General features: G+C 35.2%; 1 protein-coding gene across 1 annotated transcript; it reads right to left on the bottom strand.

The window, feature by feature from the left end:
* On the bottom strand, positions 1-23,638 carry LOC148270734 (protein lev-9-like; the record flags this gene model as incomplete). Its single annotated transcript, XM_088242250.1, has 9 exons — positions 1-238; positions 2,237-2,348; positions 5,399-5,536; positions 6,648-6,827; positions 8,713-8,895; positions 19,374-19,550; positions 21,731-21,922; positions 23,334-23,440; positions 23,566-23,638. Coding segments are annotated over 9 exons (1,346 nt in total), but the record flags the coding sequence as incomplete, so codon positions are not given.
* Positions 23,639-24,447: the final 809 nt, after the last annotated feature.

The following is a 24,447-nucleotide window of genomic DNA, read 5'->3' as shown; positions in this document are numbered from 1 at the left end:
TGTGCATGAACAAACAATAAGTAAATAAATAAATAAAAAATGGCACTGCAAAAGTTAAATTAGCATACCTTCCTGGCAAATGGGCATCTCTCCGGTCCAGTTGCCAAATGAACAGAGAAGTAACTCTGGTCCTTTCAGCGAGAAGCCGTCTTTACAATGGAAGCGTGCCCTCATTCCGTGCTCCGTTTTAGGAGCAACAACCATTCCGTTCTTTGGCGGTTTTGGAAGCCTTTTACACCTGCAAAGATCAACACATTTTACATCAAAATAAACACCACCATTCGGGGCTCCTATCGTAATGTAAAGGAAATTATTTTGTTCAATACACTTAGATAATTTATTTATTTCATTTATAAATCAACAACACACAAAGTATTTTACAAGAATTACATTCTTAGGAGTTACAACAACTCCGGGACATAAATAATATGAGCATTTAGAAAATAACACATATTGAGAACAACAAAGAAACAAAGCAAGTTTAGCACCTTTATAACTAAATATACAACAATATTTGCGCCTAAAACCTTTTCTTACACAAGTAGAAGAGAATTACAGAGTAGAATTTTAAAAAGTAGTGAATCCACTAAGGGAGATAAGGTCATTAACATCACATGCCATGCAGATGATGCTGCCATAGTGATGGTGAGAACATATCCAGCTCAGTTAGTTAACATCTGGATGCCTAAGAAATGTCGTATAGTACAATGAACACATGATTATTGGAAACATAATTCGGATATACAAAACGTGTGTCAGACCAAATCATGGTGTATACAACAGAGGCGAGGATAGATAGAGAGAAAATAAAAAATACAAAAAATCAAATAGAAAAACTAGATAGAAAAACCAAATAACTGCTCAGAACGTCAGAGATGAAAGTACCAAAGGCGATCGCAGGGAAACCCAAAAGAGGCAGAATCTAGAGTCAAGAAGTTAGGCGGATTTGCGATACCCATTGCATAGTAAATAGATTATGGAGAGATTACGTCAATAATTCCATTAATCGACAGCTCTAAAATCCCCTATACCATTGCTCACGAAATCCCGGCCGTTACAAATTTACAAATCAAAAAATGTTTACTCCTTAGGGACATAATATGAAGACTTTAGTATCAAAGTGGGGCAATAGCCATTTTCATAATTTTCCAGTAGAGATGATTTTCTGTTTCAGATTTCAAGTAACCAATAATAAATATATTTTTATAGCTTCATAAAAAAAATGGGTAGAGATTCATTTTGTCCACAAATATCTAAGATAAGTATTATACATTATAGATGCCGTACCGTATCCCCTCCCCCTTCCCTGCATCGGTGCCATCTCTGGAAAATCCTTAAAACTAAATTTGACTACAGATAGGCTAGTCAGGGTCAGGACAAAAACATCACCCATCAAACATTCGTCTGTTTGCTGACGACACTTAGATTCTCAAACAGATTGACAACCCTTCCGATTGTTCACTATTACAATCTGAGTTACTGTCTTTTAGCACCTGGTGCTCATCCAATAATCTACATCTCAACTTAAGTACGTGCAAAGTTATGAGATTTTTTTGTCTGGAAAATCCAATCATGTACGACTACTCACTGAACGATGAAACATTATCATCTGTGTCTAGTATTTGAGATTTAGGAATTATACTTAAAACTAAACAATATTTTACAATTCATATTGAACATGTTATTAATAAATCCTTAAAACTCCTTGGATTTATTAACAGAAGCACAACTGACTTCAAAAATATTAATACCCTTAAAACTCTCTTCTGTTCTCTAGTTCGCCCACACCTAGAGTATTCCTCTGTTATCTGGTCTCGTCTCCATATTATGATGTTTACATCAAAAATATTGAATCAGTTCAATATCGATTTTTAAGAAAGATAGGCTGGAGGTTGGGCTTATCCAGAGACCAATATACGTATAATGAGTTAGAAACTAGCTTAAATTTATCTTCTCTTCAAGACCATCGAAATAAATCCGACCTTCAAGTCCTATTTAAAATTCTCAACTCACTCTCATTCTTTGATGCGCCTGAACTACTGAGCTCCATAAAATTAAAAATCATAACTAGAAACATCAGACAAAACTTACTCTTTCATACCGATAACTATAGAACTAACTATGGTTTTCATATCCCTATGCTTAGAGTTCTTAAGTCTGCCATCGCTGAATCAAATTCAATTATAAACACTTCTCTCCCGCTTCCACTCCCATTAAGTCTACTTTATGACCATACCTGGCGGGTTGGCATTTGGGTATTTGGGTCCATGTTCCATTGTTGCAAGTGACTGCCGGATTATTGGATAAGAACTCATAATTCTTCTCGCATAAAACTATCAGAGCCTCTCCTAAAAATAGATGAAAAAAACACTTTTGTAAAATAAGTCATCCAGCAGAAATAGAAAACTCACACCTGCTATTAAATCTATTATTAGGAACCAGGCCTTATTCGAAACCAGGCAATTTCTGCTCGAAGACTTATGACTTGACAGATGAAATCCATAGATAAAATCTATGGTTTTTTGGCTCAGTTGACCACAATGTAAGACTTAGATAGCGATCGTAAATCATACCATTTTAAATATACGTACGCACATTACCACTAGCATTACAAATGTAGTGTTTAGCGCTACCTAGCAGGTATTTAACTTACTAGAATTTACTGTGCGAAGTTAACTTCAGCGTGCTGTACTTATTTTGCTACCCAGCGACCCGCCTACCGGGTGTTATACTAACTAAAATTGTATTGTGTGAAGTTACCTTCAGGGCGTTGTTAGCTAGAATGTACTGTACCAAGTATCAAGTTATCGAAAGGTGTTGAATTATTAAAAAAAATAACATCTAAGTATCGTTTGGCAATGAATTAAAATTTTATTTAAAAATTTTAAGTTTGCGTTCTTGCAATTACTTGACAATATTCATTATCATCATAAGCTCAACAGCCCTGGGTAGGCCTTGGATGAATCCAGGAGTCTCCTCCACTCTTGCCAGTCTGCTGTCCTTCCTCTCCAGTTCCTCACTACCAACATTGTCATTTCTGCGCTGATGCAGTCCAACCATCGCATTTTGGGCCCTCCTGGTCTTCGTCGTCCTTGTGGCACAAAGAGGTTAGGCGTTTTATGAAGTTTTCGTCGTCCATTCTAATTAAATAGCCAGCCCACCTCGAGCGCCCCACCTTGATGGAGCTGATTACATCAGGCGCTCGGTAGATATCGTATAGCTCTCTATTGTAGCGACGACGCCAATGGTTGTTTTCTCTCACGGGCAATAGATAACTCTGAGGATTCTTCTTTCGAAAGCTGCAATGGTTCCCTCAATATTCTTTGTCATAACCCAGGTTTCAGAGGCATATGTCAGGATTGGTTTAATCAGAGTTATTTACAGTATTACTTGACGATATTACTTCACTAATAATTTTAAATGTATTTAGATTCAATTGATTTTTCAACATTTTGTTGTACACGTGACATGTCCTAATTTACAATGTAACTGCAAAAAATTTCTTGCTTTTTCCTTTCCAGCGTCAATATATAAAATACAGAGGTCTCTACACATTTTTTTTAAATATCTCGAAATAAAGCTAGATGAACCTTGGAAAAGAGCGACTCACATGTCATAGAAAATTTGTACTATTTAATTTTTTTTTTATTAGTGAGAACACGGCAAAAATGCCTTTTATAAACATAAACATAAATACATTTAACATAACAGCGTTCTATTACAAAATTATAAAATAATATAATAAAAATATATCTATGCATATTACACAGTTTTTTATACTTCTATATAATAACTTTGGATTTTAATACTTAACATACTAAGGCAAAAAAAAAAATAACAAAAAAAAAATAATAATAAAAATAAAGATAACGAGGTATATACAAAATAGCAAAAATCATAAATGATTTTTTTTTTTTGTAAAAAGAAATATTTGCGTTCTTATGATTTACCCAAATATTTAATTTTGAGGGCCATTTTCAACGAGTTGTAAATAACTTACTATTAGAATATGGAATCGAGTTGGGGTAGAGTGGGATTCGAACCACGGACCTTTGGTCCGTGAGTCCGAGACACTAGCCACAGGACCACAACCCGATTGATTTGTTGGTATTGTTGCAATGTATATTGAATTCCCTAGGTATAATACTAACTGTATCCTGATAAGAGCTCAGGGGTTCTCAACCATTTTTTAAAATAAATAATAAAAAGAAAAAAAATAACGAACCTTTTTAAAAAATTAAATATTCAAAAAAAAAAAAAAATTAAAACTAAAAAAACAAATATCTAGTCATATGTTTATATAAGTATATATTTGGCGTGTATTTATTTTTTTTATTTTTTTTATTTTTTTCTCTTTTTACAAATGAACATAAATACTTAAACAGCAAACAGAATCCTAAACTATTTCTTTAATATACATTTTTACAATTTAAAAAAAAAAAATCACTTGTTATATTTTTACTAAAACTAAAATCCCACCAAGCCACTTTTTGTAGCTTGTTGGTGAAGATTATATTTATACTGACTTAATAATATTATTAACATTTATAAAAACAATGAATAACATATAAAAATTAACAGCCGGAAAGATCAGAATAAACATGTTTATACAAATAATAATATATAAATTAATTTTTTAAATACAAGAAAATATATGAAAAATTAAAATATTTACACCTAAGCTACTATTCATATATAAACTCTTGATCGAGTAGCCACTCTCATATTTTGCTCTTGTTACAATGTGAGTTAAATTTAAGTTCTTTTGGTAATAAATCAAAAATTCTAGGTACTAAATATTTAAGAGTTCTATTTCCATATTTATTACATACTTTTGGTACTACAAAGCCATCATTAGACGTGAAGCGTGTATTATGGTTATGTTTGAGAGGAAACTTGAATGTATTACTATTAAATTGTTCCAAAATGATGCAAAGCCACAGTAGTCCTCGAACAGGCAGAGTTTTGATTGTTTTGTACGGGAGATCATTATTACTTCTTTGTTCGTAAATCTCTGCAGGTACAATTCGCTTAACTATAGAATACTGTAGACCCTGGATCATTTTAATATTAGTTTTAGTCGAATGTCCCCGCGACTTTATACCATATCTTATTATTGATTCTACTAAAGAAAAATAAATAAATTTAAGAGTGATTTTAGGCCAAATAAAAGATAACTTATAAAAAGTACTCACAAGAGTCCGCAATCGATCACAAAGTTTAAATATATGACGATCCCATTTAAAATTATGAATTCATTTGGCTAATGTGAAAAATGTCAATACAACTGATCTGGTTCCCTAGACTGTGCAGTCTTGGAATAGGTGAATTAATAACATAATTAGTAGTAACAATATCCATATGAAATGTAATTGAAATATAACTATCTTTTAATTACCATGATGCACCATAGTAGAAGAGCCAATCACTTGCGTTGTCGGAGCCGCTGATGGAATGGTCTCATTAGTGTCTTGGGATATATTGCTCGGTACGAGAATCACACGTCCTTGCGTCACATGGGGCACCACGCAGGGGGCTGGAAATTGACGTCAAAATAATATTAGAATGATGCATCTCCGATTAAGAAACCATATTAATTTATCGCAGTAACTCAAAGCAATCTTTTGCACGGTATTTCAGGGCCCGACTGCAAAACTCCTGAGGAACATTCCTCGTGGTAAACATGAGCTTAAAAAAAATCCTGTTCAGTGGTTTTTAAAGTTATCAAACTAAGACAAAAATTTTGTTGTTAAATTGGCCATGACGACACAGGTTGACGGTGGTGAGTTGCGCTGCCGCCATTTAAGAGTGGAATCCTGTGCCTGTCAAAATACACTAAACGTTGAAAAAATGGCTACCTAAAAACTGGAAATCTATAACAACACTATAATTGATTGGTTATCGTTCACATGAACTTGTGACGTTTAAAAGTAGTTTATTTTTATTTTTATGCATTTTTGGCAAATTTTGCTCTAATCTCTATAAACACTTAATATTTTTTATATAAGAATAAAAAATAAACTTATAGTAGCAATTTAGCTGAAGTAATCAAGCAGTTAATTTAGTAAATAGTGTGCAGCAGTGTAGCAATGTGAATATTATTAGTCAACAACAAACCATCACGCCGTTTCCCCGTAAGGGTAGGCAAAGAGAATAGAAGCCACAGCACTTTATCTTTGCATACAGATCTCGCTTCCTCTACATTCATACATCTTCTCATGCTCGCGCGCCAATTATTCCGACTTTTGACATGTCCATCTTCAAGTATTTGTTGGTAATTTAAGTTATATATGTTTGGAAGGTTCTGTATTTATTTAGTTTACTTAGCTAGATGTTTTTTAATTGAATTAATTAATTAATTTAATTTTACTCTACTGTTCCCATTGTCCCTTTCCATGTTAGTTTAGCGAATTATATGAACTATGTCGGGTATTGTCATATTTTCTCATGACCGTGTGGCAATTACACAAATGGTAGCAAAAACTGTATTTGATTTTAAATTAAGTTACAGTTTGTTAGGAATATTATTGACAACGTTGTTTTCTTCTGCCAACTCCAACTGGTGTGGAATCTCTCAAACTCAAGCTTAATTCCTACAGATTTATAAATAAATGCCATTGGGGGGAAAAATAATAATAGCATCTCACCTAGACACTTGGGTAGCGGGTATCTCCACGTGCCATCCAACTGGCACACGGTGCTGGAGTTGCCCGCCATGCGCATCCCGTCGTGACAGCGGAAGATAATGGAGGCGCCCAGCCCGGTACCGGCCTCGATATTCTCAAGCCAACCATTGAAAAGCCTGCCTGGATGGCCGCAGTTTATTTCTGCAATCAATAATCAATTGACATTACAAACAACTCTAATTTTATGATCAATTTATCCTGCGAACAACTCAAATGTCTCATCTACTCCTGCATCTGCATACATTATTTCTCTTTTAAGACATCCAATGTGAAAAATATTCTATATGAGTCACTGATAAATCAGATATATGGAAGATGCCATGACTTTTGCAAATGGTGGCAAATGTTAGTTCCGCTTTGACATTTGCGAAGTAAACAGATACAAAATACACGCAAACAAGACATGAATTGCTATACTCATTTTAGAACGCAGAAAAATTGTTTCAATTTTTTTGCGGAATAATTTGTTGATGGCGTACAGTGAATTTAGGCGCAGATTAGCCACTCGCCTAGAAATGTATGGGACAACATGAGATGCTGTCAGCAGTGGACGTCCAGAATCTGATGCCTTGTAAAGTAGGCAAGCGTGGTTAAGGCTCTCAGGAGGCATCCGCAGCATATGCCCTAGCCAACTGTATCGCTTTCGCTTAATGACAGCTGTCACCGGAGTTTGCTGCGTCCATTCTCTTGTTACTTCATTCCTCACAAAGTCAAACCACCGCACACCCAAGATTCTTCCGAGACACCTAAAACTCAGAATTTTGCTGTTTTGGGCCCTGGTGAGGTGCCACAATTTGCATCCGTAGAGAAAAACGGGTGTTATGCAGGCGTTATATAGGCGGCATTTGGTTTTCACTGAGTAAATATACAATCTCCAGACAAGCTTCATACTGTTGAATGTGGCGCCTGCTATTAGCCGCACTCCTAGTTCTTTTTGAAAGCTGCCATTTTCCGTAACATAAACTCCCAGGTATTTGAAACTCTCGACCCTTTCGATGGCTTGGTTCGATAGAGTCAGGGAATTTTGGGCATCAAGGCATGAAGTGTTACACAGTACATGGGTTTTTGCAATATTGATTTTGAACTCATGTAGTAGTATATTGTCCTTTACATAGAATTCAGAGGTGCCACGATTCGCATCCATAGAGGAGAATAGGTGTTATGCAAGCGTGAAATTAATCGCAACTTCATTAAAAAATACATCAGGTTTAAACTATTAGTAATTATCACCCATTTTTGATAATCATCGAAATAAACATGATTTTTTAATAATTATCACATTTGTGACAAGAAATGAGAGAACAGATGCAGAAACTTCCTGTGACTACAGGTGGAGGCGATGCTGTTAGCTGAGTCATATACCGCGGATTCCCTTAATCATGCTTGCCTTCTTTACAAGACATCAGACTCTCTCAAATCCTGGACGTCCATTGAGGACTGTTAGTCGGCAGTTCACGTCAGAACTGTGGGATGTGTACCTGACCTGGGAAGATGCCCAAGAGCTGGCAGCCGACAGAGAGGCTCTTTGTGGACATTAGTAGTAGTACTGGATGATTTGACGAGTAATTTTAGTGAATTTTGTCAGTGATTTACTGCTGTAAACCATCAATTCTAAAAATATAAGTATTATACACGGTTTTTCAGGGCCAGACCGCGAAATTTCAGAGGAGCATTCCTCGTGGTAAGCTTTAAAAAAATCATTTTTAAATTTTTTTTATGATCTCAAAGTGTATTCAATCCTTAATTTCTCGGACAACCAGTCCCTCCACAAACCCCTACCTCTCTCCTACCCAGCCGCTTCGCTTGTCCGCGTCTGGTGCGTATCGCTTCGTTGGTCAAATACGGTTTTATCTCAAAATAAAATTGTTGGGGAGAAATCAAAGATTTACTCCATTTTGAAATAATATATATTTTTTTTAAATGAGTTTTTGGAAAAAATTTATTAGGATTTTTTTTAAAGCCTACTGCGAGGAATGTTCCTCTGAAGTTTCGCGGTCTGGCCCCGAAAAACCATGTATAGATGTACCTTTACAAACTGGTTGCTGGCCACTCCACTTCTTGTCTGCCCCGCAGCGGCGAGTGTTGTCCCCGACGAGGCGGTAGCCGTACTTGCACTCGTAGCTCACTATGGAGTTGTAGGCGCACGATGTGAACACTGCTCGCCCGTGGCGCGGCGCGTCGGGCGTCGGGCACTGCACGGCCGTCACCACTGCCACAGTGTAACGTTAGTCGGGATGATATTGTAATGTTAGTCGGGGCCATATTGTAATGTTGGTCGGGGCGATATTGTAATGTTAGTCGGGGCGATATTGTAATGTTGGTCGGGGCGATATTGTAATGTTAGTCGGGGCCATATTGTAATGTTTCTTGAAGAGTTTTTTTTTCACACCACAACATGCCTTGAGGCTCAATGAGGAAGTTCAGTGTCAGTTTTTTTTATTTTTTATTTGTTAATAGAATATTTAAGTAAGCCAAATTATTATTTTTTTTATTTTTATATATCGTATTATCAGAGCTATGATTTTTTAAAGTTTTGTATTTCTGAAATAACTCCGCGTGTGACGTCAGAGGTTGTTCTCTGACAGTTCTTCCCATTGGTTCGTTTACGGTGACCAAACCGGATATCCTTCAAAGCTCTCATATCATTGGATGGTTCATACGAACCAGTGACGTCATTCAAAGTGTTGCGTTTTTATTATTTTTTTTGTACATTTTCAAGATATTTTCTCCGCGTTCTCGCCGAGAATCGAACCCAGAACCTTCGTGAGCCAAGCGTCTTAATACTACATCATGGAAGCCGCCAATTTTGTAATTATGTATTAATGTATTTTTATGCTGATATAGTCAATGTTAAATATTTCTAGTCCACAAAAACGTAGAACTAATATTGATTCCATATATATGTTCGGCATACTAAATGGTATAATCGATGTTCCATCATTACTGGGACAATTAAAATTCCATATTCCGACTTGTAGATTGAGAAACAATGAAGAACTATTCTTTGTTCTTTTCTTTTTTTAAAATGTTTTTAACTATTATTTTACTGTTATATTAAAACTCTTTAAATTGTATAAATGGACAATAGCCGTTAATAAAAAAATAAATAATGTAACACTCGAGGAAAGGGTAGTTGCTGTGATATTGTAAGGTACATCCATAATGTTTAGTCTAGCTGAAGTGGTACTGTCACAGCCAAAGAATGTTTAGTCAGGGCAAGGTTGTAATGTTACAGTCGCGTAACAGTTAGTCACGATGATATGGCTTAAGATTTGGCACAAGATTTATAGTACAAAAAACTGCTCAAGATCTTGTACCATTTTCTGACCAATGTAATACGAATATAGACTGCAACTTTGTAGATTTTTAATATTTATTTAGGCACTAATTAAATTATGTAACAATTCTTAGTTCAACAATTTCGGAATCAGCTAATAATGAGATTCCTTTACTCACCTACTAATCTTAGTACAACAATAATACAGAACGATATCTACAGTACTCGGCAGTTAATAAAGTACACCAGGCTTTAGAAAGAGACTGCCGACTTCGTAGAGAGTCGTCTCTGTCATCACGGATAAATAACAAAAACGACGCTCTACAAAGCTTTATTGCTGAGTACTGTATTTATTTGCACTGCGTAAAAATGTGTAAAAAATCCAAATTTAAAATATAATTAATACAAATTATTAATAGCTTTGTTGGTTTTCTCATATCTGTACCTTAAAGCCGAAATGCTGGAAGTCACATTTGGTATATTGTTCGGGAGAGCAGTTTGAAGTTGTAAAACTGTTTCAAATGTATCTCTCCAAGTAAAAACTCAATTTATTGCTGTTTTTTTATGGATTTATAAGCTTTTAATAAGAACATTTAAGAAAAAAACATTTTAAGTATGCACTATCAAATAACTATGAGACTTTATTGTTTTTTATTCTAACCGCCCAGCCTGCGCCCTAAATCCTCCTCGGACTTTAGTATAAAAAGTAATGCAGAATATTGAATGAAAAAAGTGCGTTATTTAATGTTTTTGCCTTTCTTTAGGCGAAAACATTAAATTATATTCCATTAATGAAAACATTAATTATTTATGAAAATAACTGGTAAATATAAACTTAATGACGTGATATTAATAGCAATAAAACAGTAATTGAAAGTAAACAGTGTGTAAAAAAAAGCGAAGTAAAATGGTGAAATTAACGGCAAAAGAAATGACATAATTGTTAAGTATGGTTGATTATGACAATAAGACTTAATCTGTTGCGTCAGAGGTAGTTTGTTTGTTATAAAATTTGTGGAATTTATTCGGTATCCACTGCTTTAATACCAGCAAACCGTTGAATTTTGTTGAAAGCACGATGTATTATTATCGCACAACCCCTGTATTGAATTGCTTGTCGCCAGATAGGCCCCCTAGGCCTGTCGCTCGTCCAGCCGGACACCAAATCGCTCGGTGGGTCGCGCCCGCCGTCGCCACCGCGTTAGGCCTTTACTATGGACGGCCCCTTAGAACGAGCTGTTTCCGTAGTGGTATACCGGAGGACTCCGATGTGTTTAGCATTAATAGAATCTGAGTATACGAGTTCCAACTCTAATGTATGGGAGCGAAGTATGGAATTGGAAAAATAATGATGAAAGTAGGTTGAATGCTGTCGAAATGCGATCCCTCAGGCGAATGTGTGGTAAAACGATGTATGATAGGTGCACAAATGTCAAGATCCGTGAAGTGTGTATGGCTGAGACATGCATTATTGACAGACTCAAGAAAGGGGTGCTGCGTTGGTTTGGACATGTAGAGCAAATGGACAGCGAAAGAACGGCTAAAAGGATCTACGATGCAAATGTTGATGGATGCAGAAAACGAGGAAGACCGAGAAAGACATGGCACGATCAAGTCCATCAAATACTTGAAGATGGACATGTCAAAAGTAGGAATAATCGGTTTGCGTGCATGAGAAGATGTATGAATGTAGAGGAAGCGAGGTCTGTATGCCAAGATAGAGTGTTATGGCGTTCTATCCTCTCTGCCTACCCCTACGGGGAAACGGCGTGATGGTTTGTTGTTGTTGAGTATACGAACAAAATGACATTCATAACTCAATTTTGCAAAAATGTGACTTTCAGCTTTAAGGTAGAGATATATTCATCGAAGAGGTTTATAAAAGAAACACGGAATCAGAAGATAATTTTTATTACAACTATGAACTTTGAACAAGTAATATTAGACATTAATGTATAAGTTGCATCCTTAAGTAATGAAGAAAATACTACAGAATTATAAATTGAGCATGCATATTATTGTTTTACTTTTCTAATAGTCTAATATAAGGTATTCCCAAACTTGCATAGCCTGCTAAACACATTTTATTTGATACACCACAGTCACAAGCTTAAACAAGATGCTCGTCTTCGAGGCCACAGCCTCAGGCTGGAGAAAACGAGATTCAATCTTAGTCCACGGAAGCGTTTCCTGAGCAATAGGGTTGTTGATGGTTGGAATAAGCTGCCACAAGAGCTGATCTCAATGTGTAGTCTCAATGGGTTCAAAAATGGACTAGATTTATTTGGGAAAAGTTTAAGTGCGCCAACAATTAACTTTCGTTTAAATATATTTAAGCACATCAGCAGCAGACAGAAATTTGAAGTCACGGTAAAATTCTTTGGACTGACAATCTAAAATTTGAAGAGACAGTTGAAAGCTCTATGTACTGATATTTGAGGTTGTTTTTAGTTAGAAATTCTCAGCACTGATAAATTCAGGTGGCGTATGAAAATTGTTGGTGTTTCTCTGGACTAACATTTGAAGTCACAGCTGAAAATTCTCTGGACGGATATTTGAAATTTGGTATGACAGTTGATGTTTCTCTGGATTGACATTTGAAATGAGAGTTGAAAGTTCTCTGACCTATCACAATTGAAAATTCTCTAGACTGACTCATTTAGGCGACATAAATGACAGTTTTTATGTTTTTCTGGACTAACATTTGAAGTCATAGTTGAAAATTATATGGACTGATATTTGATATGATAGTTGATGTTTCTCTGGATTGACATTTCAAATTTCAAAATTTGAAAGTTCTCTGACCTGTCATAATTAAAAAGCATCTGGACTGATATTTGAGGTCATAGTTGAAAATTCTCTAGACTGACTAATTTAGGTGACATAAATGACAGTTTTTCTGGACTAACATTTGAAGTCACAGTTGAAAATTCTTTAGACTGATATTTGAAGTTTGGTGGTTCTCTGGATCGAAATTTAATGTGAAGACTCTCTGGACTGACATTTGAAGTGACAGATGACAGTTAAATTCTCTCTGGACTGACATTCGAAATGACAGCTGACAGTTGAAAATTCTCTGAACTGACATTTTTTGAAGTGACAAATCATTTCACCGTATCCTAAAACTCCCCGTGTTATTAGGGGCAGATAGGGTAAAAAAGAATGTAAGAACATGCGAAATATTTAAATTTTAACAGTATTTTGAGTTTGTCCAAATTTTTGTAGAGAAGGACTGGATTCAACCCCCTAGGCGCGGCCACTTGAACCAGCTAATGATCAAAAGTCCTGTATATGCCTAGACTTCTATATTCCTTTCTCTAAAATATCAACGATGCTGCAATTAGGAAATAATGCAGTGCCCAATCCACCATTATGTGTAAACAAGACAGATATACATATTAAAGATATTGACACTATTTTTGAAAGATTTTTTTCAATCAATTTGTCTACTTTGACCTCTAAGAGTCCCTTCAAACAAATGTTTGACGAGGGTTACATTTTCTATGAGATTCAGAAAATTACAAAATTAGGTAACATCAAAATCAGCATTTTTTCAGCAACTAAAAACACATATCTGTATACCCCTCCGTGACTGATACAAATGAGACAGTTGTGATTCATTAAAATCCTATTTTACGATTAAATCTAATTTTACAATTTTACGATTAAAATCCTATTTCCGACGATTTTAATGCACGACTCACTGAACGATGAAATATTATCATCTGTGTCTAGTATACGAGATTTAGGTATTATGTTTGACACTAAACTTTCTTTTACAATTCATATTGAACGTGTTATCAATAAATCCTTAAAACTCCTTGGATTTATAAACAGAAGCACAACTGACTTCAAAAATATCAATACCCTTAAAACTCTCTTCGTTCCGTAGTTCGCCCGCACCTAGAGTATTCTTCTGTTATCTGGTATCTGTATTATGATGTTCACATCGAAAATATTGAATCAGTTCAACATCGATTTTTAAGAAAGATAGGCTAGAGGTTGGGCTTACCCAGAGACCAATATACGTATAATGAGTTAGATACTAGCTTAAATATATCTTCTCTTCGAGACCGTCGAAATAAATCCGGCCTTCTAGTCCTATTTAAAATTCTCAACTCACTCTTTGATGCGCGTGAACTACTGAGATCGATAAAATTAAATATCCCAACTAGAAACCTCGGAAAAAACTTACTCTTTCATACCGATAACCATGGTTTTCATTCCCCTATGCCCAGAATTCTTAAGTCTGCCAACAAATAAACCAGTCTTGATTTCTTTGATAACAAGCTGTCTTCTTTCAAACGATCACTGAATCAAATTTAATTATAAACACCTCTCTCCCGCTTCCACTCCCACCAAGTCTACTAGATACCATTGTGTCTTTCTACTTTCCTTTATAATAATTTTCTATGTTTAAATATGTCCTTAAAAATGCCCATTGGGCTATACATAAATAAATAAATGACTTGTCTATTTGTAGCATTCATGGAGAATGATACGAACCTGTGTTTTTAGTGGGTAACTCAAAAATGCTGATTTTGAAGTAACCTAGTTGTAGTAATTACCCAGCGAAATGGAAAATAATAATTATGTTTTAAGGCCATAAAACGCAATCAGTTTGAAGAGAAACAAAATTAGATATATTTTAAGGCGTATCAAACAAAAACATAGGAATTAACAGTAGGAAAGAAGAAAATTTGAGTCTAAGGCGAGGAATCTAAGTGTCTAAGAACAAATGTCTACAAAGGGTTTACTGGGATTAATTCCCGGGATAAAACAAAGCATTTTTCTAAAGAGCATGAAAGCGAGTGAAGTGCATCGTGAATTATCAATGCTTTACTGTGATATTATTAGAGAATTCTCATTAAAGTGCACTGGTGCATAGATAGTGCATTAAATAGAAGAATAATTAGTGAAACATCTAATATTGTATTCTGGTATTGAATGTCTAAGTAAGTTAAATGTTTCGCAATCCATTTAGGTTCCGGAGAGGAGACTATTGCTCTTGGTTCACGATTCGTTCGATTAGACAACCCATCTCTCATGCTCCTCCATTTTGAAATGCAGCATAAAAAAAGGAAAACACAAATAGATAAATCAACAAGTAACCGGCAGGGGAAAGCAATTTATTTATTTATTTATTAAATATACGGCCTGAGCCAATTACAACAGTTAGAAGAAGAAACATGAATACAAGAAACTGAACCAAAAGAACATAAATGTAATGTATATGTTTGTGTATGTTTTATATGTGCGTTCATGTGTGTGCGTGGATGGCTCGGAGTGTACATTCGGTATTTTTATTTATTTTAATTTATTACCTCCATGGAAAACGCAAATGTCAACAATTATCCTTTTTTCACTTAAAATTCTTATTTATTTTTTATTTTTTGTCACATTTAATGTTTATATCTTTTTAATTTATGAAAACTTAATTGGTCTTTTTATGTTAAAAAATTGTTGTTTTTAATACTGATTTTGTATGACTGTATGTTTTCTAAATAAAATAAAATAAAAATAAAATAAAACTATGTAGCAAAGACAAACAAGGGCAATACAATAATGGGATACAATATATATATATAAAAACTAAAGAAATAAGACTTCGAGCTAAACTGTGCCAATCCAACTTCATTCCACCCTGTTTTAGTCGCAAAGAGATCTACGAAAAGCCTCGTAAAGTTCTATCCCAAAGAATTCCAACTCGTGTGATGAATTGACTGATCTACACATTCTGGACATTTGGGCATTAAAACAAAAGTTGCTCTTAGAAGATTTAATAAATAGCAGCTATTGACTTCTGGTGACAAGGTTGGGAACATGAAAAGAAATTGATTGCAACGGAGATGGGATATCACTTATAGCATTCAGTATTTTGAAAATGCATATAAGGTCCACCACAGTTGTACGTTTTTCCTTCCAATGAAGACAGATTAAGAGATTGCTCTATTTCAAAATAGGAATAATTACCCCTTTGTAATCTGAGCAACCGTGTTACTTTTCTTAGAAAACGGTGTTGGACAGACTCGATATGGCCAATATGAGTCCTGTAGAATGGAAACCGAATAGGAGAAGCGTATTTTAGATGGGGTCGAACTAGTGAGCAATAAAGAGTTTTGATGGTATTAATATTTTTGAAGTCCGTCGTCATTCTGTTGATAAAACCGAGAATTTTGAGAGATTTGTTTACGAGTACAATATTATCAATGAGTTCAAGATAAGAGAGTTAACCATCTAAAGTAATGCCAAGATCCTTTATTGACAAAACCATTGAAAGGGAAATGTTTTTTAGTTTGTAGTTGAATTGTATAGGTTTTTTGTAATTATTATTATTATTAATAATACACTAGCAAGTATATCAAGTGTCCATGGTTATTAAACCTCATACATTGCTGTGTGCATCTAGTTAACATTCACTGAACTAGCACCGATCACTTTCTCGGGAAGGCCATTCCATTTCTCCACAACTCGAATTTGTCAGGTAGTTCCTCCTGGGGTTGGATGAGAAGGAAGTAGTGTTTAGTTTCAATGAGTGACCTCTGAGATGGCGGTTTTCATTCATAGTGAACATCGATTTCAACTTGGGTACATTATATTACTCACTTAAGATCAAGTCGCCACGCTGCCTCCGCTCTTCCAGTGAACTTAACCCGAGCTCCCTTAAGCAGTCCTCGTATGATTTATTTCTTAGAGAAACTACCATTGTAGTTGCTCTTCTCTGGACTTTCTCCAACAACTATCGCCTAGCTCAAAAATTTAGACAAAACTACCGTCCGCAACATTCAATAGGCAAATTAATTCCTTAGAATATTGAATTGGTAGGTTCGCAACATATAACTCAGTTGTATAAATTCGTAATGTATTTATTCGTATGTGTTAATCGCTTGTCAAACAAAAGAGCCCGACTCGTTTATGGCAAGTCCAACCTGGGGGACGATAAAAATCGGAAGGTACAGTAGCCATACCTTCACTATGACAATTGGTTGAAGATAAATTCTCCTTAGTGATTACAAAGATACACTATAGACTCTGCATCTTTGGTAACTGGCGTTGTTGGACGTCCAGTATGTTTATCATCATCTAAGCATTCGTGAACGTCTTTGAACCTTTTATACCATTCGTATGCCCATATTTTCGACATACGCGATTCTCCAAAGGCTTTGTTCAACATTTTCAATGATTCGGCACACAAAATTTCTGTGAAAATCGCACCACAACTCTTACTCACTCAAACAGACGCTGACAGAATACTGAACATCCGATCGCCGTCAAACTTTGACAGATTGTCAGAAAAGTGCTGCCAACGTGACTCCAATAAAAAAAAAACAATTGGTGCAGCGCGAGGATATCAAATTAGAAATTTCCATTTATTTTTGATCACATGGTAATAAGAAAAAAGAAATAAGCCATGATAACTAAATCAAGTAGTTGGATCGACATTTTTGCCGAAATGATTAACAATATAATTTCATCAAAAAAACAACTACAAAAATTTAACTAATTATTAAAAAATTTTTGAAGGCTAGTAAAAATGAAGGAGATCATACAATTTTTCACTAAACATAATAGTTCTTTCAAAATTGCGCCATTAAAAAATTCAGTAAATAATCATAACATAAAAACAATATTTTGAAGGTATTTCTTTAATAATGTTTGTGTTTAATTTATTGTCTATAAAGCACTAAAATAATTACTTGTATGTTAAATGTTATTAAATATTTGTATATAACCACTTATCGACTTTTCCGTGTCTACCGGATTCGAGACGTACCCGCCTCTTCGTCAGGACACCAATTAAACCAACATGCAAAATCCACTAAACACCTTCACCACGTAATCAATTTTAATCATGACTTTAACAAAGATACAGGAATATTGTGAGTTTGTCCCAATTTTTGTAGACAAGGACTGGATTCAACTCCCTGGGGAGCTGTTTATATTAACATATTACAACAGAGATGAAGAACATTTAAGAAAATGTAATATAGAAGTCAAGGCATCTACAGGGCTTATGACCTGTCAATGGCTGGTTTAAGTGGCCACTTTACACACTGTGTAACATTCACCATTCTGCCTATATTTGAACATTTATATTCCTTCAATTCTTTCATCTGTTGATGTTTGTGAAGTTAAAGAGCTGAAACCTTTATTTACGCAGGTGAGATTCATCTAATTGAATTATTTCACCTACATACTAGACTAGGCAACGCCTGAAAATGTTATTTTTTCAATTTGTATACTTCTTCATGGACCAGGTAATTTATCAACAATATTTTGAGTAAATTTGGACAAACTCATAAGCCCTGTAAATACCTAGACTTCTAAATTACCTTTTCTTAAATGTTCTTCATCTATGTTGTAATATGTTAAGATACAGGAGTTTAAATCTAACGTGCAAATAAAAAAGGGCTAAAAGTAAATAATATGGAAATATTTCACATTAGGAAGGCTTTGAAAAATTATATTCCTTTGATTAATAATAAAATTTTCAATATAGCCCATTATATGACGTTCCATTGTAATAGCCACCCTATACCTATTAAACTGACGCCCCTCCCTTTATCCCCTCCCTCTTTTTTCATCTATTTCTCCCCCAACATCAAACCTTTTTTATAATCTAATCAGTGCTTGTAAGGGTTGCCAATTAAAAGAATGGCATGTTGGTTTAATTAGTAACGGTTATCGGCCTTGTAGTGTAATGGTAAGCACGTTTGCCTACCATGCAAGAGGACTCGAGTTCGATTCCCGAAAAAGTGGATATATTTATTTAAAAGGGTGATTTCACTCGAGAATATTTCAAATCTTTCGACTGGTACCTGAAGCGTAAGACTGATCATCTTACCTTCATGTAACAAACACATTCATTTCATTTCATTTTTTTTGCACCACAACAGGCCGGGATGCCCAATTACAGTGGTGAATTACATTACAGAACAACCAGGCTTGAGAAAAATCACATTTTTAATTTTTGTGTTCTCACCGGGAATCGAACCCGGAACCTTCCGTGCGTGAGTCAAGAGTCTTGACCACTACACCACGGAGGCCGCCAAACATGATCAAGATACGCCGCGATTTGGTGTACCATGCAGTGCCCTATGCACCATTAGGTGTGGAAAGGGAATGATGATGATGATGATATTTTTTGACAGAAATGCCTAAAAAAAAAGTTGTTTTTATCTGATGTTATTTAGTTCATTTTTTAGATGCCGCAATTTAGAAAAAAACTATTTTTAAAATGGCATGATCATATATTTTCAATACATTTTATAAGACTTTACAACAGAAAAAAACAATATTATATGTACACACATTGATAATATATAAAATTCCTGTCTCTATATTAAAACAATAAATTTATGCAGTCGGCATTCAATGTTTTATAAGTAAACGCGCGTTTCTCTACTTACATACGCACGTAGGCAGCTCGTTGGGAGCCCAGTTCCCATCCGGCTGGCAGAAGCGCTCCGCCTTCCCCACCAGCTCGAAGCCAGCGCTGCAGTGCTGGGCGGCGCGGCACCCGAAGGTGTGGCACTCGGCCGTCACCCAGCCGTGGGTCAACTCCCCGGGAGGGCCGCACGAACGCGCTGGAAGGAAGAGACAACAATGAAATCATCAACATCTTGAGTGTGGCCAAATGTTTGTTGTCATTGCTGGAGTCCACCCCTAGAGAGTTATCAAGATTTAAAATTATTAAAAACAAGGGAGACATTTATACAAGCTGATTTGCGGAAGTATATACAGTGAAACCTCTCTAGTATACAAAGTTAGTAAAGGAAATATATTACATATCAAATAAATACATATAAGTTTATACATATAAAAATGTTATTTTCATGTACTCGTCAATATTTTTCAATAATCAAAGAATTTTTAAATATTTTTTTAAGAACAGTAGGTTATTGTAAATTGGGCGGGATTAGGACAAGAATGCTTGAAGAGAGGATAAGGAGGGGAAGGGAGATGTACATATTTATTATTATAATGTCTACTAAGTTACATAATGCATTTTTAGTGTAAATTTAAATCTGACACCGTGATATTTGTGTAATCTATATCTTTAAATTTTCTTTACTTCAAAAAACTCAACAAATAGAAAAGTTGAGGAAATATATATGTTTAAACATGGGCAAAATGGTGAATGTTACACCGTGTGTATAGTGGCTACTTAAACCAGCCAATGACAGGCCATAATCCCCGTAAATACCTTGACTTCCATATTCCTTTCTCAAAACTGTTTTCTCTCTCTGTTGCAACAAATTTAGATCTAAATAACTCCCGAGGGAGGAAATCCAGCTAGTCTCCAAACATTTGGACATTCTCGAAGCATTGTTGCACATATATTATTTATTTACAATCTATCACGAGCGGTCCGTTCATAAAACGCATGGAACCATTGTTCCCCTACATTTTGGCAAATAATGTTTATAAAATAGCATATTTAATAAATTTATTATCCGTCATAATACCTAACATTTAAATTACTATTAAAAAAATTATGTAATAATAATTTAATTAATAATCGAGATAAATTGTAAAGGAATTTTATTATCGCCTTATAAAAATATGTCAAAAAGCAACGTAACCTCCCATACACCCATTTACCAGCGCTGTCATGCGCGTACTGATCGGCGAGTACTCGCTACCGGCTGGCTGGGTATCAATTTAAGAACGATCGCGATGGAAGCAAATTCGAGATTCCGTTCCAGCGCCGCACTGAACGCGCAGTCCAGGCGCAGGCGCAGACTTCATTTCTCACTAGGCAATGGAAGCAGTCGAAACAAACCAATACATTACTGGCGGCCTCAGTGGCGTAGTGGTCCAGACGCTTGACTCACGCACGGAAGGTTCCGGGTTCGATTCCCGGTGAGAACACAAAAAATTAAAATGTGATTTTTCTCAAGCCTGGGTGCTCTGTGATGTAATTCACCACTGTAATTAGGCCTCCTGGCCTGTTGTGGTGCAAAAAAAATGTAATGTAATTATTTTCCACGAAGTTTACCATACGACGCGAACGCAACGCCGCGCAGCACAGAAATGCGATTTTGGTATTTTGACGCTGGACATAATAGTTTAATTATTATTTTGTGGTAGAGTAGAAATGCAAGGTAAAATCTAGAATTTATTTCAAACATAACATCAATGTAATGTTGATTTGTTATAAGAAAAAAGTTTATAATCTATTACATATGTTGATTTTTTGGGTTCAAATAATGACCAATTCTCTTTCGTTGAAAAGTCATGTTTTTAACAAGATAATGTTTATTTTACTTTCACTGAATTTTAGTCAAATAAAATATAATGCCACAAAATACTTTGCAGTTTTTTCTTATGGTATATATAGTGAAGTTGGTTGATTTGTCATTACAATTTATTACTAGATATGTAAAATTATTATTTTTATTTTTTATCATATGTATAATGTATTGAGTTTGTTTTTAATTTCTTACGAGCAGTGTATATTATAATGTACCAATTACTTATATATTAATTGCTTCCGTAATTAAAAACCCCACCGCACGCCCCTGCTATCTATATACGCCCAGAGGGCTTTTACATAACAGGCATAAAATTCAAATTCAAGCATTTTATGGTGTAAAAACGAATATGTACATATGTAGGTACTTATATAATAAACAGCAATAATTTATGACCAGATAAAAAGCTATCGAGGACTGAAATCAACGGATTGCTGGAAACCAATCACAGCATTACATACAAAGGGAAGAATCTTAGTTAGATCTTACAGATATGTCGCAGGACTTACGTTCGCAGGTGATGTCGGGGCCGTACCACGAGGCCTGGCCCTCGATGGCGAGGCACTTGGCCCGAGGGAAGCCGTTGGTGACGTAGCCCGTGTGGCAGTGGTACTGGATGGTGGCGTCCAGGTCGAAGGTGGCCTGCTCCGGCAGGGCGGAGTGGCGCGCGTGCTCGATGTGCGGCGGCGTCAGGCAATAGACTGGAGAAATGGAAATAAAGAAATTGTACAAGATTCTTTTCTCTTTTGACAGTATATATGTCACTGGATAAAAGAAGTAAATAAATAAATAATAAAAATTACACATTTGAGCTTAACTTAAAAACTGGACCACTGTCTTTTTATTAAGGAGGAATAAAGAGACAACTCAAAAAGGCTATAAAAAAAGGATAGTGGAGCTGGGTAGAAGTGAAATGGATTGTCTCATTCGCCCAAACCAATATTGAATCAACTTCTCCACAAATGTATAGTTTATGTAATGTTTTTGTTCTTGTATTGTGCGTTTAATAATATAAATAATACAGGTATTTATAAATTAAATATTAACATGAATACGTAGTGTTTAAAACTGTCTGAACATTTTGTTAATTATCTCTGTATATAAAGTCTTCTTTGTATATTCTCACATGTAAAAATATTTTAAAAAGTATATTGTTAAGTGTCCTCAGCACGGGTAACCCCAGTGAGTGTCATATTATTTTAATTATTAATCATTGTTTACAATGGAAAAAAATGAATAAATAAATAAATACACAGGTCGTGGTCTCGGTGGATGTGTTGTAAACTAAAGAAGACATATTGCAAATTAGGCGAGATGTCTTGTAAACTAAATATATGTATTGCAAATTATAGGAGGTGTGTTTTAAACTAAATAAGACATATGGCAAATTAAGGGAAATGTGTTATAAACTAAAGAAGACATAATGTGGCATATTAAGGGAAATGTGTTGTAAACTAAAGAAGACATAATGTGGCATATTAAGGGAAATATGTTGTAAACTAAAGAAAACATAATGTGGGATATTAAGGGAAATGTGTTATAAACTAAAGAAGACATAATGTGGCATATTAAGGGAAATGTGTTATAAACTAAAGAAGACATAATGTGACGTATTAAGGGAAATGTGTTGTAAACTAAAGAAGACATAATGTGGGGTATTAAGGGAAATGTGTTATAAACTAAAGAAGACATAATGTGGCATATTAAGGGAAATGTGTTGTAAACTAAAGAAGACATAATGTGGCATATAAAGGGAAATGTCTTGTAAACAAAAGAAGACATATCGCTAGCCCAAAGCAACAGTGAGATAAACCAGAAATTTCCGATTTAGAGATACACACGCAGGTATGTTAATAAATTAAATAAATGGATATTTTCGTAAGTAAGATAGTTTACATATATGAAAATATAATATTCATAATCTACTTCAAATAATTTACTTTGCACACCTCAAAGTCCGATTATCTCAAAATATGTTCTTCAGAGATATCTCACTGTTGCTTTGGGCTAGCGATTCGGAAAGTCAGGCGAAATGTGTTGTAAACTAAAGAAGACATATTGCAAATTAGGGAAGATGTATTGCGGATTACACGAGATTTGTAGATTACTTACTATTCTGTTTGCAGGCCGGTGGTTGTCCCGCCCACTGCCCGTCAGCCTGACAGTTCCTACTTTGGAGGCCCACAACATGGTATCCATGCGGACAGGAGTAAACAGCCCTGAATTGAAAAAAAAACACTTAGTTTTATGGGAGAAAGGCATAGAACAGTGAGAGAGTTATCTACAGAACATCTACAGATTTTTTAATTATTTTTTTTAATTATAAAAAAAAGTATATTCTTACTTGTCACCAAATAGTCTTCCTGAAACGGTGACGTCACCAAGTTCAGGTTTATCCAACTCAGGGCATTCGCGATCTGGAACAAAACACCACCATTTAGCATCAATAGAGAAGTGAAGAGGATTTCGGGCTTCTTAGGAGAGACTAACTGGAACTCAACACAACTGATCTATAAATGCTTAAAAGTGTTTCAAGGTTTACCAGAAAGTCTCAGGGAAGCTACATACAAATGCCTTATTATTATTTAAATATACTTATCATGAATTCATAGTCTTTAACAAAATTAATGGTGTAAGATATATGTATTTATTTATTAACGGACATTGTCCATGTATACAATTTATAGGGTTTAAATATTACAATAAAAGAATAGTTTAAAACATAAAAAAAAAAAGAAAAGAAGCGTTGACAAACATAAGGGACATCGAGACAAGATCTGGACTATTTATTTAGTGCTTGTTTAAATCGTTGTAAACTTAAACCAAAAAAGTCCAGATCTTGTCTCGAGTTAACAATATGACAAAGACAGGTCATTGGAGAATATTTTTTGATTTGGATTTTAGGCCAAATGTGAAATCACTGTGAACGGAGTTTACTAAAACAAGGAGAGGAATTTGTGTATCTGGGAAGTATGTTTACTAGGGATGTAATGACTGAGAAAGATATTGAAAGGAGGGTGAGTGCCGGGAAGAGAGTGAACGGCGCACTTAAATCAACCTTGGCAAATAAATGTTTGTCACAAGAGGCAAAATTGGCAGTTCACAACGGAGCCCTGGTCCCGACCCTGATGTATGGGAGCGAAGTATGGACTTGGAAAAACAAGGATGAAAGTAGGCTGAATGCTGTCAAATGCGTTCTCTCAGGCGAATGTGTGGTATACATTAC

The sequence above is a fragment of the Micrasema longulum genome, unplaced genomic scaffold, assembly GCF_059751315.1.
Source record: "Micrasema longulum isolate JH-2025_06_02 unplaced genomic scaffold, ASM5975131v1 h1tg003518l, whole genome shotgun sequence".
Taxonomy (NCBI): domain Eukaryota; kingdom Metazoa; phylum Arthropoda; class Insecta; order Trichoptera; family Brachycentridae; genus Micrasema; species Micrasema longulum.
The sequence above is the reverse complement of the archived record's forward strand: the minus strand, read 5'-3'. Positions and strand labels throughout refer to the sequence as shown.